General features: G+C 52.4%; 1 protein-coding gene across 2 annotated transcripts; it reads right to left on the reverse strand.

Moving 5' to 3' along the window:
- Window positions 1-682: 682 nt before the first annotated feature.
- On the reverse strand, window positions 683-6040 carry SPRY1 (sprouty RTK signaling antagonist 1). Of its 2 annotated transcripts, XM_064450496.1 has the most exons (3): window positions 5832-6040; window positions 4569-5127; window positions 683-1840 (listed from the first exon to the last, which is right to left on the reverse strand). In XM_064450496.1, exon 3 carries the CDS (start codon window positions 1783-1785, stop codon window positions 823-825), a length of 963 nt encoding a protein of 320 aa, XP_064306566.1. In that variant the 5' UTR covers window positions 1786-1840; window positions 4569-5127; window positions 5832-6040; the 3' UTR covers window positions 683-822. The 2 variants fall into 2 exon arrangements, with proteins under 2 accessions (XP_064306566.1, XP_064306567.1); XM_064450497.1 differs by lacking the exons at window positions 4569-5127; window positions 5832-6040 and adding an exon at window positions 3079-3660.
- Between the last annotated feature and the right edge of the window lie 5181 nt (window positions 6041-11221).

Raw genomic sequence — 11221 nt, forward strand, 5'->3', positions numbered from 1 at the left:
TCCTTCAAAGATCTGACAGCAAAAGAAACAAATGAGTATGTTGCAGCCATAATGTCTCCAATGTGAAGATCTACAGAGTGTAGCAAAAAATGAAATTACATGGAAAAAGTAAAAGGAAAAAAAAGAAAAAAAGAAAAGAAAAAAGGAGGCAGGGTAATTCTCAGGACTGAGAACGTTCCAAAAGTTAAGACAAAAAGAGGGGGGGTGGGGAGGGGAAAAAGGGAAGGAAAAAACCAAACCAGCAGGCTGCTTATAGAAGACTCAGGCCTTTCATTTGGTAAAGCCTTTATTTTACATCCCTCTCCAGAAAGAACACACACAAAAAGTGATTTCACAATCCAGCTCACTCATGAAAGTCATTCTTCCTTGGTAGCCAGGGGGTTAAGGGGTGGGGGGTGGGAAAAAAAGGAATTGCTGAGAATGAAAGTCATCTTTGGGAAGATATTCACAGAGCAAGAAGCTTCCAGAGCCCAGTGAGCCTTCACTGTCTCTTTCAGGAGTGGTTCAGTTACAAACTCAAAAGACCCTGCCAAAATGAGCGGCAGATGCAGATCCCAGGTCCACACTTACCAAAGAGCAGCAGTGACTACGTAAAACGCTCCACGCTCAGCCAAGTCAGGAGGAAGAGGAGAGCAAAGATGTAAGAAGGGAAGAACTTGCATGTTTGAAGTTGGGGAGAGAGAAAGGAAAGCAAAAGAACAGTTGTGTCCCCCCCCAAAATGGGGGAAGGGGGGAGAAAAAAAAAAAAAAACAAAGGAAGAAAAAAAATCAGCTACAACCTGAAAAACTGAAAGTTGGAGGAAGTAAACCTCCCTCCAAAAATCATGAGGGCTTGCCCTGACCCCGGGAGGGGCAGCTCTCCAGTTTACAATAGACCGTGTTGGAGTTCTTGCATCGGCAACCCGGACGATTGATGCGGTCGTAACACCCTCGGCAGAGCTTCAGGCATCCTTTTGCAGGAGGGTAGCAGAGCAAGCAAGGCAGAAACAAGGACATGGCTCCCATGCACAGGTACCTAGAACAGCAGTGTGACTGGGAACAAGAGCAGGGATTATCCGCGTAAGAGTCCCCTTCATCGTCGTTAGAACAGTGGTAGAAGATCCCTTTGACCAAACACATGCAGGTGCTGTACTCCACCATGCTCTCCGCAGAGCACAAGCACTGCCGGTTGCAGGCCAAGCAAGAAGGGAGGGCCCGCGGGGCCGTGCACTCACCGCACTTGCACTTCCCACACTGTTCGCAGATAAACTTGTGCTGCGTCAAGTCCTCTTTCAAAGGACCCTTCAGGTCATCTACAATCAGAGACGACTGCTTGGGCTGCGTCCGGATTGTCCGATCAGATCTGTGGCCCGAGCCCAGCCTGGACGGAGGCGACCGCCCCAGCAGCCCTTGCTCCGAGGAAGCACTGCTGTTGCTGCCAGAGCTGGCCGCGCTCCCTGTGCTGGTTGATCTGCTCAAGACGGGAGCCCTCGCGTTATGCTGATGTGCCACGTGCCCCACGTGGCTGAGTCTGTGTTCGTAATTGTTATTCACATTAATCGGTATAATTTCGTGAGTCCTTTCATGCTTCTCTTGCCTCGGCGCTGTCCGCGGCCCCGATTTTTTCACCACAGATGGACCTTCGGTGTATTCGTTGCTGCCCCTGATCGCCTTGATCTGGTCCAGCGACAAGATGGTTGTTGGCTGGCTCTCTCTCTCATAGTCCAACCGTTGCCGGCTGTCCAAGGAGGGCTGCTGAATCGCCACTAGCGAACCACCACTGCCATGTTGACTTTGGGGCTCCATCTGTAGTGATCTCTACTTCTGGCATTCAGTGGGAACCTGGCATGCATCTGAAATCCTAAAATAACGAGAAGGAAACAGAAGGTATAAATAAACGTTGTGTGTCTACGTATATATACACATATACAAGATCAAGGGCAAAAGGGGAATAAGGAGCGGGATACTTTTTGGAAACAGAAGCGATATGGTGAACGGCAAGTTGCACCAGCCACCTGGTGCTGATCTCTTTCAGCAGGGGATTACCACAACGCTGAGGATCTGGCTGAAGTCCAGTAACGGGGAGAGTCTGGGTATGGCATCATAGATGAGGAATGCAAAGGAGACCCCGTGCCATTTAAAAAGAAAAAAAATTAATTTACAAATCCCAGCATTAACCTGCATGCTGACTTGGCAAGCCACAGAAAAGTGCTTCCCACTTGCTACTGAACTCAAGGTCTAACTAGCGATAGCAATGCTGAGAACCTCCAAAACTAAGCTGCAAGCTGGCAAGAACACTACCGGGTTCATGTTCCGTACGGCGCAACAAGGAACACGCGCGATCCTCGCCACCCTTCTGCCTGAATGTGCAGCATCACAAAGCTCAACAGATTTGCCTGCTAGTACATTTGGAACATCTCCTTTTTGAAGTCACGTATGTGCATTAGAGAGGCTCGAACTAAGCGCAGCCAAGTGGCCACAGCATCTTCTATAAGGAAGTAACTCAGCATAGAAATCCAATATGCTCCTTATAAAATTAAAGCAAGGGTGCAAACAGCCCGTTTTCAAGTATTTTCAGCCCACCGTACAGGGTGTGAAAGAAAAAGGCATAGAGAAGGCTAAGGTGAACTAGCTGTCAGGTAAGAAGTACCTCAGGATTCATAAGAATCTTATGAGCAGATGACAAAAAAGAAACCAACAGAAACCCCCCCTCAAAACACAATCAAAGAACAGATCAATTTTCACACAACAAACAGATTAAAAGCTTCTCAAATAAATACAAGATAGACTAGAAGATGTTGTAAGTGTTACACATCTTCATTCCTTTTCATCCTGCCCAGCTACCGACACGAAGACCGCGATGCTGGTCGAGAAAACTGCAGTGACAGTTCTGTACCTGTACAAAAATTTACAGGGGTATCTCAATGCCACATTTACGCGGAGAACCGAGAAACTAAACTACTTTCCTCTACTGACAGCTGGGGGAAAAGTCCCTTTTCACTGTCATATGTGTTTACCTGGAAGAGGAGAAAGGTGAGTGCTACCAAGCATTTCTAAACACTCATGCAGTTATCACGAGAAAGAGGCTGACTTGCCTACTCAGACCACAGCTGGCACGGAGGAGCGGTTCTCCACTCAGGAGAGAAAAGGGCACAGTGGCGTGGAAGCACAGGGGCGGCCAGGAGCGGGAGAGGTTTCTTCCAGCAGGTAGCCAGCATCTTTATCGCTCCGACCGCTAATAAAGGGTAAGCGGCAGCTTCTGCCAGGACACAAAGTCTTTGTGCTCACCCAGCGGTCGAAGATTTTGTTTTACATTTAATGTCACCTGCGTGGGCTTTAGGATCGCCACGTGAAGAGGAAAATAAAAAATGAAAGCAAAAAAAAAAACCAAAACAAAAAAAGCAAAACACGTTCACTTCTCCTTCACCCCACGTAACCAGCTGCCTTCTTCGTGAGCGCTGAATACAAATCCGCAACAGACCAAGGGTGAATGGATGCGGAAAGGGAAAGATCCGCAGCTGGACCAAGCGGGAGCTGGGCTCCCCGGGGGATGAAAAACAATATCCCAGGAGAAATGCGAAAGACATCCAGTGCCATCTTTGGGGGGAAAGCGCAACGTCAAGACGGCAGGCGGACTGACGCGGCCAGCTGCAGGCCAGGCAGAGCGCCGCGCGCTCCGGCGAGCCACCTCCGCCCCCTGCGAGGGCGCTTCAAACCGGGGGGGGTGCGGGATGGGCGGGATTTGGGGGTGGGTGGCTGTGCCCCCCCAACCCATGCAATAAAATAACACGCAGCAAGGAGGAGACGCGCGACCCCGCGCTCCTGCAGCCGGGGCCGGCACAGCCCGCCGCCTGTCAGCGCTCCCTCTCCGCACCTCGGCGACCCCCCCCTACCCCACCACCACCTTCCCCCTTTCCCGCCCCCCGGCAGCCCCGGGCGGGCGGCGGCGCGGCGCCCTCTGCGCCCCGAGCGGGGCGAGGCGCGGAGCGGAGCGGAAGGAAGAGGAGGGGAAAGGGAAGAAAAAAAAAAAAAAAGGAAAAAGTTATGAATGAAAACAAGCCTTTTTTTTTTTTTCCCTCCCCCCTTTTCCCTCCCCCTCGCGCAGGGGGCGGGCAGGGACCGAGGCCGGCGCTGCCTGAGGAGGGCGGCCTTCCCGGCATTTAAAGCGGCAGCGCCCGCCCGTGCGGCCGCTGCAAGCGCCGGGGATTCCCCGCCGCTCGCCCCCCACGACCCCCCTCCCAACCCCGAACGGCTTAGTGTTCCATTTTTTAAAATTTATTTTTAAGATGATGCTCGTTTTTCAGCCGCCCGCCGTCCTCAGCGAGCGTCCTCCACCCGCCTAAGGGCCGGCTCCCCACACAGCCGCCCCCCGCCACGACCCCCGACCCGATCCGCAGGGATCGGGCATCCCATCTTTTAGTATTTTTGGAAGGAAGGGAGGGGGTTCGCCGTGCCCCTGCGCCCCGCGGCACCTGCTCGCCGCTGCAGCGCGGCCCTGCCAGCGAGAGGGGCTGCACCCGCTGCAAAAATATACCCCCCAAACAAAAACAAACAAACAAAAAAGCAAGCACAACGAGCCCCCAACTTACTTATTTGCAAGGAGTCAGGAGTAACGGCAAATCCACGGAGCAGCCCCGGCTCCTCCTCGTCCCCGCAAAGCCCTCGGGGATCTCCACGTCCTACTCGGCGAGCGGAGGCAAATCCAGCGCGGCCGCCCGCCGCAGCCCGCCTCTCCCGGGGGCCGGCATTCGGCCGGCCGCCTTCCCCTAGACCCGCTCCTCGGCGGAGCCAGAGCCCTCCGTGCCCGCCGGGGGATGAGGGGCTCTCCCTTGGCCGCGAGTCTCTCGGTCTGGAGGCGACGGGAAACAAATCGAGCCTTTGCAGCCAACGGCTTGTCCCGGTTTAGCGCGAGCCAGCCGCGGGCACCGCGGAGCGGGAGCGGGCGGGCTTGCGAAGGAGGTCTCCAAGAGGACGCGGGGAAGGCGAAGCTCCTGCTCGGGCTGTTATTTCCCTTTTCCGACTGGAGCAATCCCGGGCGATCCCTCCACGCTGGGGGAATGCACGGCTGCGGTCCCGGTCCCGGCGCTCGGCTTCACCGCACGGTCCTTGCTGCAAGTCCCTTCTGGCAAAGTGCAACCGCAACCCCTACTGCAAGAGATTTATATATATATATATATATATATGCATGCGCATATTGGTTTTTTCCCCCTAAAAAAATCACGCAGAGGCACTTGCTTTCAAGGCGCACCTCAGCAAGCTGCAAGCGAAGCTAGGGGCAGAGCGTAATGGCTCTGTGAGCTCCCTGCAAATTGCCATGTGCTTGCTGTTGCTGTCGGAGGCTGATTGACAGGCTCGGAGCACGGGCAGCACGTCAGGCAGAAAACGGCAATATAAGGCAGCCCCGGTCACAAAAGTCTTGCACCAAAGCCTCCGGAGCCTCCTCGGTATTTCCAGAGGCTCAAACAAGGCTCCGGCACGCAAGCGAGGCTCCCCCGCGTTAGGCGGGACAGACAGCGACCGCGCTGGAAGTTTTATAATTGTAAATTATAATTTACAGTAAATTGCGACCGGCTCAACGCCGCTCGCCCGGGAAGCCGAGAGCCGCGGCTCTGCTGCCCGCACCCCAGCCGGGCGGCGGGTCCCCCCCCGAGACCCCCGGAGAGGAGCGGGGAGCAGCCGGGGAGCCACTCGCCCCGCACCTCCCGCACTGCGGCGCCCCGCCGGAGCCCTCCCCGCAGCCCCTCACCCTCCCCGCCGGCTGCGGGGACCCCCCGAGCACCTGATCCGGAGTGTGTGCGTGTGGTGGGGGGAGGGAGGGGGGCAGGGAAGCGGCGAGCAGCGCCCGGGCTTACCTAAGGCCAAGGTGAACGCCTGCTTGCCGAGGCACATTGGCGGCCCCGGCGCGGAGCCCAGCCCGGGCAGTGTCGGCAGCCGCTCCGCTCCGCGCCGTCCCGCCGCCCTGCCGGAGTGACTCCGGCCGCGCGCCGCCGCCTTTCAGCGCGCAGCCCCCGCCCGCCGCGCGGCCGCGCCCCCGTGATGTCAGTGTGTCACTCCGCGGCCACACCCAAATCCCGGACTGGATTTCCCCGCCCTCCCGGGAGCCGCTCTCGCCGCCGCGCGGGTCGCTCTCGCCGGCCCAGCGCCGCCGCGGTGACACGCACCACCCCCAACCCCCCCCCCCCCCGGGGCGAGGCGGCGGTGGGGCGCCCGCGTCCGTCCGTCCGTCTGTGAGGGAGAACCTGCCCCGCACACCCCCGCTGCCACTGCGCAGGTGGCGGTTCCTCCCGCTCGCGCTCGCTTGTCCCTGCGGCCGCCGCTCGCCCCCGGCCCCGGGGCCGCCCCCGCCCCGCCGCTGCCGGCCGGCAGGGGGAGCGCGGAGGGGGCCGTCTGTCCGGGGGCCGTCTGTCCTGGGCCGGCTGTCCGGGGCTCTGTCCGGGGTCTAGTTGCCCCGGAGCCCCCGAGGGTCTTTCCCCGGACCCCGCCGGTTCTAAATGCGGGTTGCAGAGATTGGGGGGGGGGGGGGTGTCCCCACGCACACGCTCTCGGTGACACCCGGCCCCGCCTGCGCGGGCGGCTGAAGAGGGGCTGCCGGGGAAGGCAGGGGTAGGCAGCATGCCTTCCTTTCTAGGTACCAGCCGACGGAAGGCTACGGTGTCGGGCTGAAGTTCTGCCACGCTCCTCTGGTAACGTTACACAGAGGTTTCTCCACGCGTCTTAGCGTCAGCATCTTTCACGCAGGGTCTCACCAGATGGAGTGGCCATTCGTTTATACTCACAGAATGCGTCTCTCAGCCTGTGAAAGAGGTAGCTGAGCAAAGGTAGCATTTCTCGATCCTGAGAGAGAGATGCTCTCTCAGGTAGCCAAGAGAAATGCTTCAGAAACCACCTACCCTGTAATCCTCCCACCGGATAGGAAACGGCTCTTCCTACCGTTCTGCGGATGGTACCGAAGCACCGCGGGGCTGTACGGGTTCCCGGGCTCTCTTTCTCAACTGCCTTTCCAGCCCAAATTATGCAAGATCCCATCCAAAGTCCATCCCCGCGCTTCTGCCATGGTGCTGAAGAGATCACCGGGATGCCTTCAGAGCTATTTTTTTGAAGGCCAAATATTATCTTGAACATACGGGACTTGGGGGGGTTTGTGTTTTGGGGTTTTTTTGGGGCTTTTTCTGAGTGACTAAAGTGTTCTAAAAGGCAACTAAAAACATGGGAAAATGGTGTAAAAAGAAATCAGAATGCTGAGAATTATTTCATGAAAACATGCAATGTATTGGAACAGTTGAGACTTCTAGTGCTTGCCTAAACATCGCCGTAGCCCTAAGTTTATCTGGAACACACTAACTGGCTTTTTACAATCTCTTTCACAAAAATCATATCCTCCCACCTTTTGCCCCAAAGGGGGGAAAAAAAAAAAAAAAAAAAAGATGGGTCATAAGAATACGTGGAGCTGCTTAGCAGGAACATTCACCCCAAAGCAAATAAACCCTTACGGATGAGAACACACCAGTACGAAGGTATTCTTCCATGACATAGTCTGTCCACCACCTGGATGACACTCATGGATGTAGTGCAATCATTTTTCATTAAACTTCACTAGGCTTGGAGAGGAAATACCCAAACTATATTTTTTTTTTACTCCCATCATTATACAAGAACTTTACTTCAACCACATATTCCTCTATGAAATGAAATCTTAATGCATCAAAGGTTATATACTGAATATCGCTGATAGTTCTAAATTTGTAATTAACAGGCTGCTGATACAGGCAAACTATAAATACTCTCTTCCAATTGCAGAGGCTCAGGTGACAAACAGCAGCACAAAAATCATCGGTACAGCCATAAAAATATCCCAATTCATCATTAATATCGCTAGGGGCGCGAGAAAATCTGATCGTTCACCAAAAGCCACCTCAGACGCACTACGAGCACAAAGTACAAACCCATCTTCAGTGAAATCCATCTGGAAACCTTGGAACCTATCACAGCTCAAATTCATAAAAATTCCTACCGAAGAATAAAACCGACTAAGAAAACCAACAAAAATCACTCCTGCAGAGCAGCGCTTGGTGGTGCAAACCTATCTTCTCCAGCCCTGTCTTAGATTTCTTTCACAAAACAACTCCGGTTTGAATAAAGACAAACCCAAAGACGCAGCGTTTACGTAGGTGTGCAGCGGCGCTGACAGCGGGAGCGTCAGAGGCAGCAGTAGGCGAGCTGTGGGCAAACGGCGGGTAACCCAGCCTGTCGGCTTCGCGGGGCTCTGCTCTACGGCCAAAAATACTTGCACTTAGCGACTCACTGCCTTCTCACAGAAGTCCGTATGTATTTTCCCTCGGATACGGCTGTAAAAACATTGCTTAACACCTTTCCTTTCACGTCTCTAAAGCAGGTACTACCTTAAGAAACTATGCCAAGTGTACGAGCTTGATTTTAGAAATACAATACTGGGCTTAAACGGGTCAGTAAAATAGCCAAGAACACTGGCAGCAGTTTACTGTCACTTGGCACGCGAATTAACACTTCACTGAAACAAGGGGAAACCCTACAGCTATATCAGAAGGCTCTCCACAGGCTCAAGCAAACATGCCTGCATGTCACACAAGTCGTCTCATTAGATTTTCTTGGAAGCGATAGCAGCGGGAAGCTTTCGTTGGAGAGCTAAAATTCTGGAGAATAAATTGGCAACTTGGAAGAGGATTGACACACCTTACAACTACATCCTGGCACAACCTTGATTTGAGGATTGACACACAGACAGGAATCTAAAGCAACCAAGTTATTTTCCATCTCCAAACTGTAAAGGAGCCTGTCTCTCCCACCGACAACGGAAGAAGTCAAGAGAGATGAGCCCTCTACGCCCAAAGTTAACCCTTCTGAAAAACCTCCCAGAATTAGGTTCAAGAGGCTGAATGATGGCCGATAGACGTGATTCAATCCCTGTTTCCGCTTTCACTTTGAGGATCACGTACTGGAGATAATCTCCACCTTCTGCAGTCAGGTGCTCCTTCTCCTCGTGCAAGCTTCGGCGTGCCAAAAGATGTGTTGTGCAGTATAAAAGCAGAGTCCAGCATTGCTTTTTGTTTGGTTTTCTTCCTAATCCACACAGAGAAGCAACTTTCATCTCTGGGTCACTTGACTGACCTCTACAGGTTCTGAACTACACCTTTGTAAAGATGAATTGGCTAAACTGCGATCCTCCCGCTCTCAGTAACGAGTAACACTGGTTCCGTGTTACATCCCGCCTGGGAATAGCATCGTATTGCCCCCTAAGTGGCATCTCCCGGCCCCTGCTACGGCACGGATCCCCATGGAGAAGGAGGAGACGTGCTCAGCCCCAGACGCTGGCACTTCATTCCTCCTCCTAAGCAGTGCAGGGTGCCTTAGCCTGTGAAAAGCAAGAACTATCCTGTCTATCAGCACAGTATCATTTCAGACAGGGGAGGTGACAAAGATCCTCTACTTGAAGCATTCAATATTTACTGTTCCTGTCACTCATCTTCTGTGGTGATAACTATCTTGAGCCAATATGGCTTTGAAGAAACTCAGCAGAGAAAGTGTTTACCTTTACGCAAGTTATTTGTTGGTTAATAACCAATCTTCACAGCTGTAACAACATTCCTAAAGTTATACAGGAACTCAAAAGCCATTTAAAAAAAAAAAAAAACACAAACCCACGCATTAGCATTTATAACGAAATTGTAAACAAAATTGTTGCGTCAGTCTTACCTGCAGAATGTGTAAGCCACGTATTTCCCCCGCCAGCCGTGCAGCGGCAATCTTGCAGAGGTGGGTGTTGGAAGAAACGACTGGGATCTGCAGCTTCCAAAAGCTTTGTGCGTCAACAGCTTTGATGTTGCGCTAGGTGGAACTTTGGGTGTTAGTGTTTGGAGGCTCAGGACCCACGGCACGCTTGGAGAGCCTTGGAAACTCTCAGCGCAAGGATAATATATATATTATTACATATATATTAAAAACATATAATATGTGCTTGCTGGGATAAGACCAGTATAACCGAGTCTCTAACATTTACGCTAGTAAGCCTATATACATTTAAAAAATAAAACACAAAAAACAAACCGACAAAATTCTACAACAGCTATTAAACGTTGCTGTAATAATAAGCGTTGTGGACAGTTTCTTATCAGCTCATTGAAAACCTTGGTGGTTCTGGCTTAAGCTGGTTGGTGTGTGAGATGAAATAAAGCTCTTCCAAAGAGCTGAAGTAAAACCGTAGGTGCTGCGGTGAAGGCAAACCCCGAAAGATATAGTGAATCATTTCAGGGTAAGGAAGAGAAAGTGAAGGATGGTGTGAGGTAGCGTTTCCAATCACGCCTTCTGCTAGACAGGTTGACCTTTTTCAGAGACCAAAGGCACCAGTAGCTGGGGATTTCTTCAGCTTCTGTGCAAGGTCTATTCTTAAAGCTCTCCGAAGAAGTGCAGCCGTGTGAAGCTACTCCTGCTGTCACTGCGCAGGCTGGAGATAGGCACACAGGAAACCCTCCGCTACAAATACAATCTTGAGTTTTCTCTTTAGAAGATAACATCAGTTTTTCTTAGAGGCACAAGGGACGGTAAAAGGCAGCAGCCAGGCAAACCTCTGAGAACAAAGGGACGAACCTCGACGTGAACCTGCTTTGTGAACATTTGAACGTCGAATCAAAGTACAGGCAAAACACTGCAGAGCTAGGGGTATTGTCCATGCCCAAATTTGGCACAAATTAACGAGAAAGAAAATTCAAAGGTTTGTACAGTGAGTCCCCATCTCTTGCACCGTATCAGAGAAACCAGTGTGTTCCTTGGGTAACTCCTCCCAGGCACGGTGAGCACTGGAGATACAAGGTTCGGTGGTCAGGTCAGTGATACGCGCTAGCTATTTCCGAATCACTGAAAGGGCGATTTGGTAAACGGGGATTAGCGAGAAACAGTGGGGGGGCTGCAACTTAGGTAGAATCTATATGATTTTTTGGCTTTCCCGAACAGTAGTTTTTAATGCTATCTTGGCTTTTGCTGTCAAAAATGTAACTGAAGACAAATAGCATTGAAGAAAAGCTGTGGGAAAGACAGCACATCACTAAAGGCACCTGACAACAGGCAAAACTTCACTCTCTGAAGCGCAGGCCACAGCACGTCTCCTCATTTTTCACCGCTCACTTGCCATACAGGCAACCGGGACATTCCCATTTCCCCTTCAGATATCCACAGTTACTGATCAGGTTTATTTCTTCCTCCAAGAACTGCC

This window comes from Phalacrocorax carbo, chromosome 4, assembly GCF_963921805.1.
Source record: "Phalacrocorax carbo chromosome 4, bPhaCar2.1, whole genome shotgun sequence".
Lineage (NCBI taxonomy): Eukaryota > Metazoa > Chordata > Aves > Suliformes > Phalacrocoracidae > Phalacrocorax > Phalacrocorax carbo.

What these genes read in the sequence shown, in the direction of transcription:
- SPRY1 (XM_064450496.1), bottom strand. Translation starts at nt 1,785, where the DNA reads ATGGAGCCCCAAAGTCAACATGGCAGTGGTGGTTCGCTAGTGGCGATT.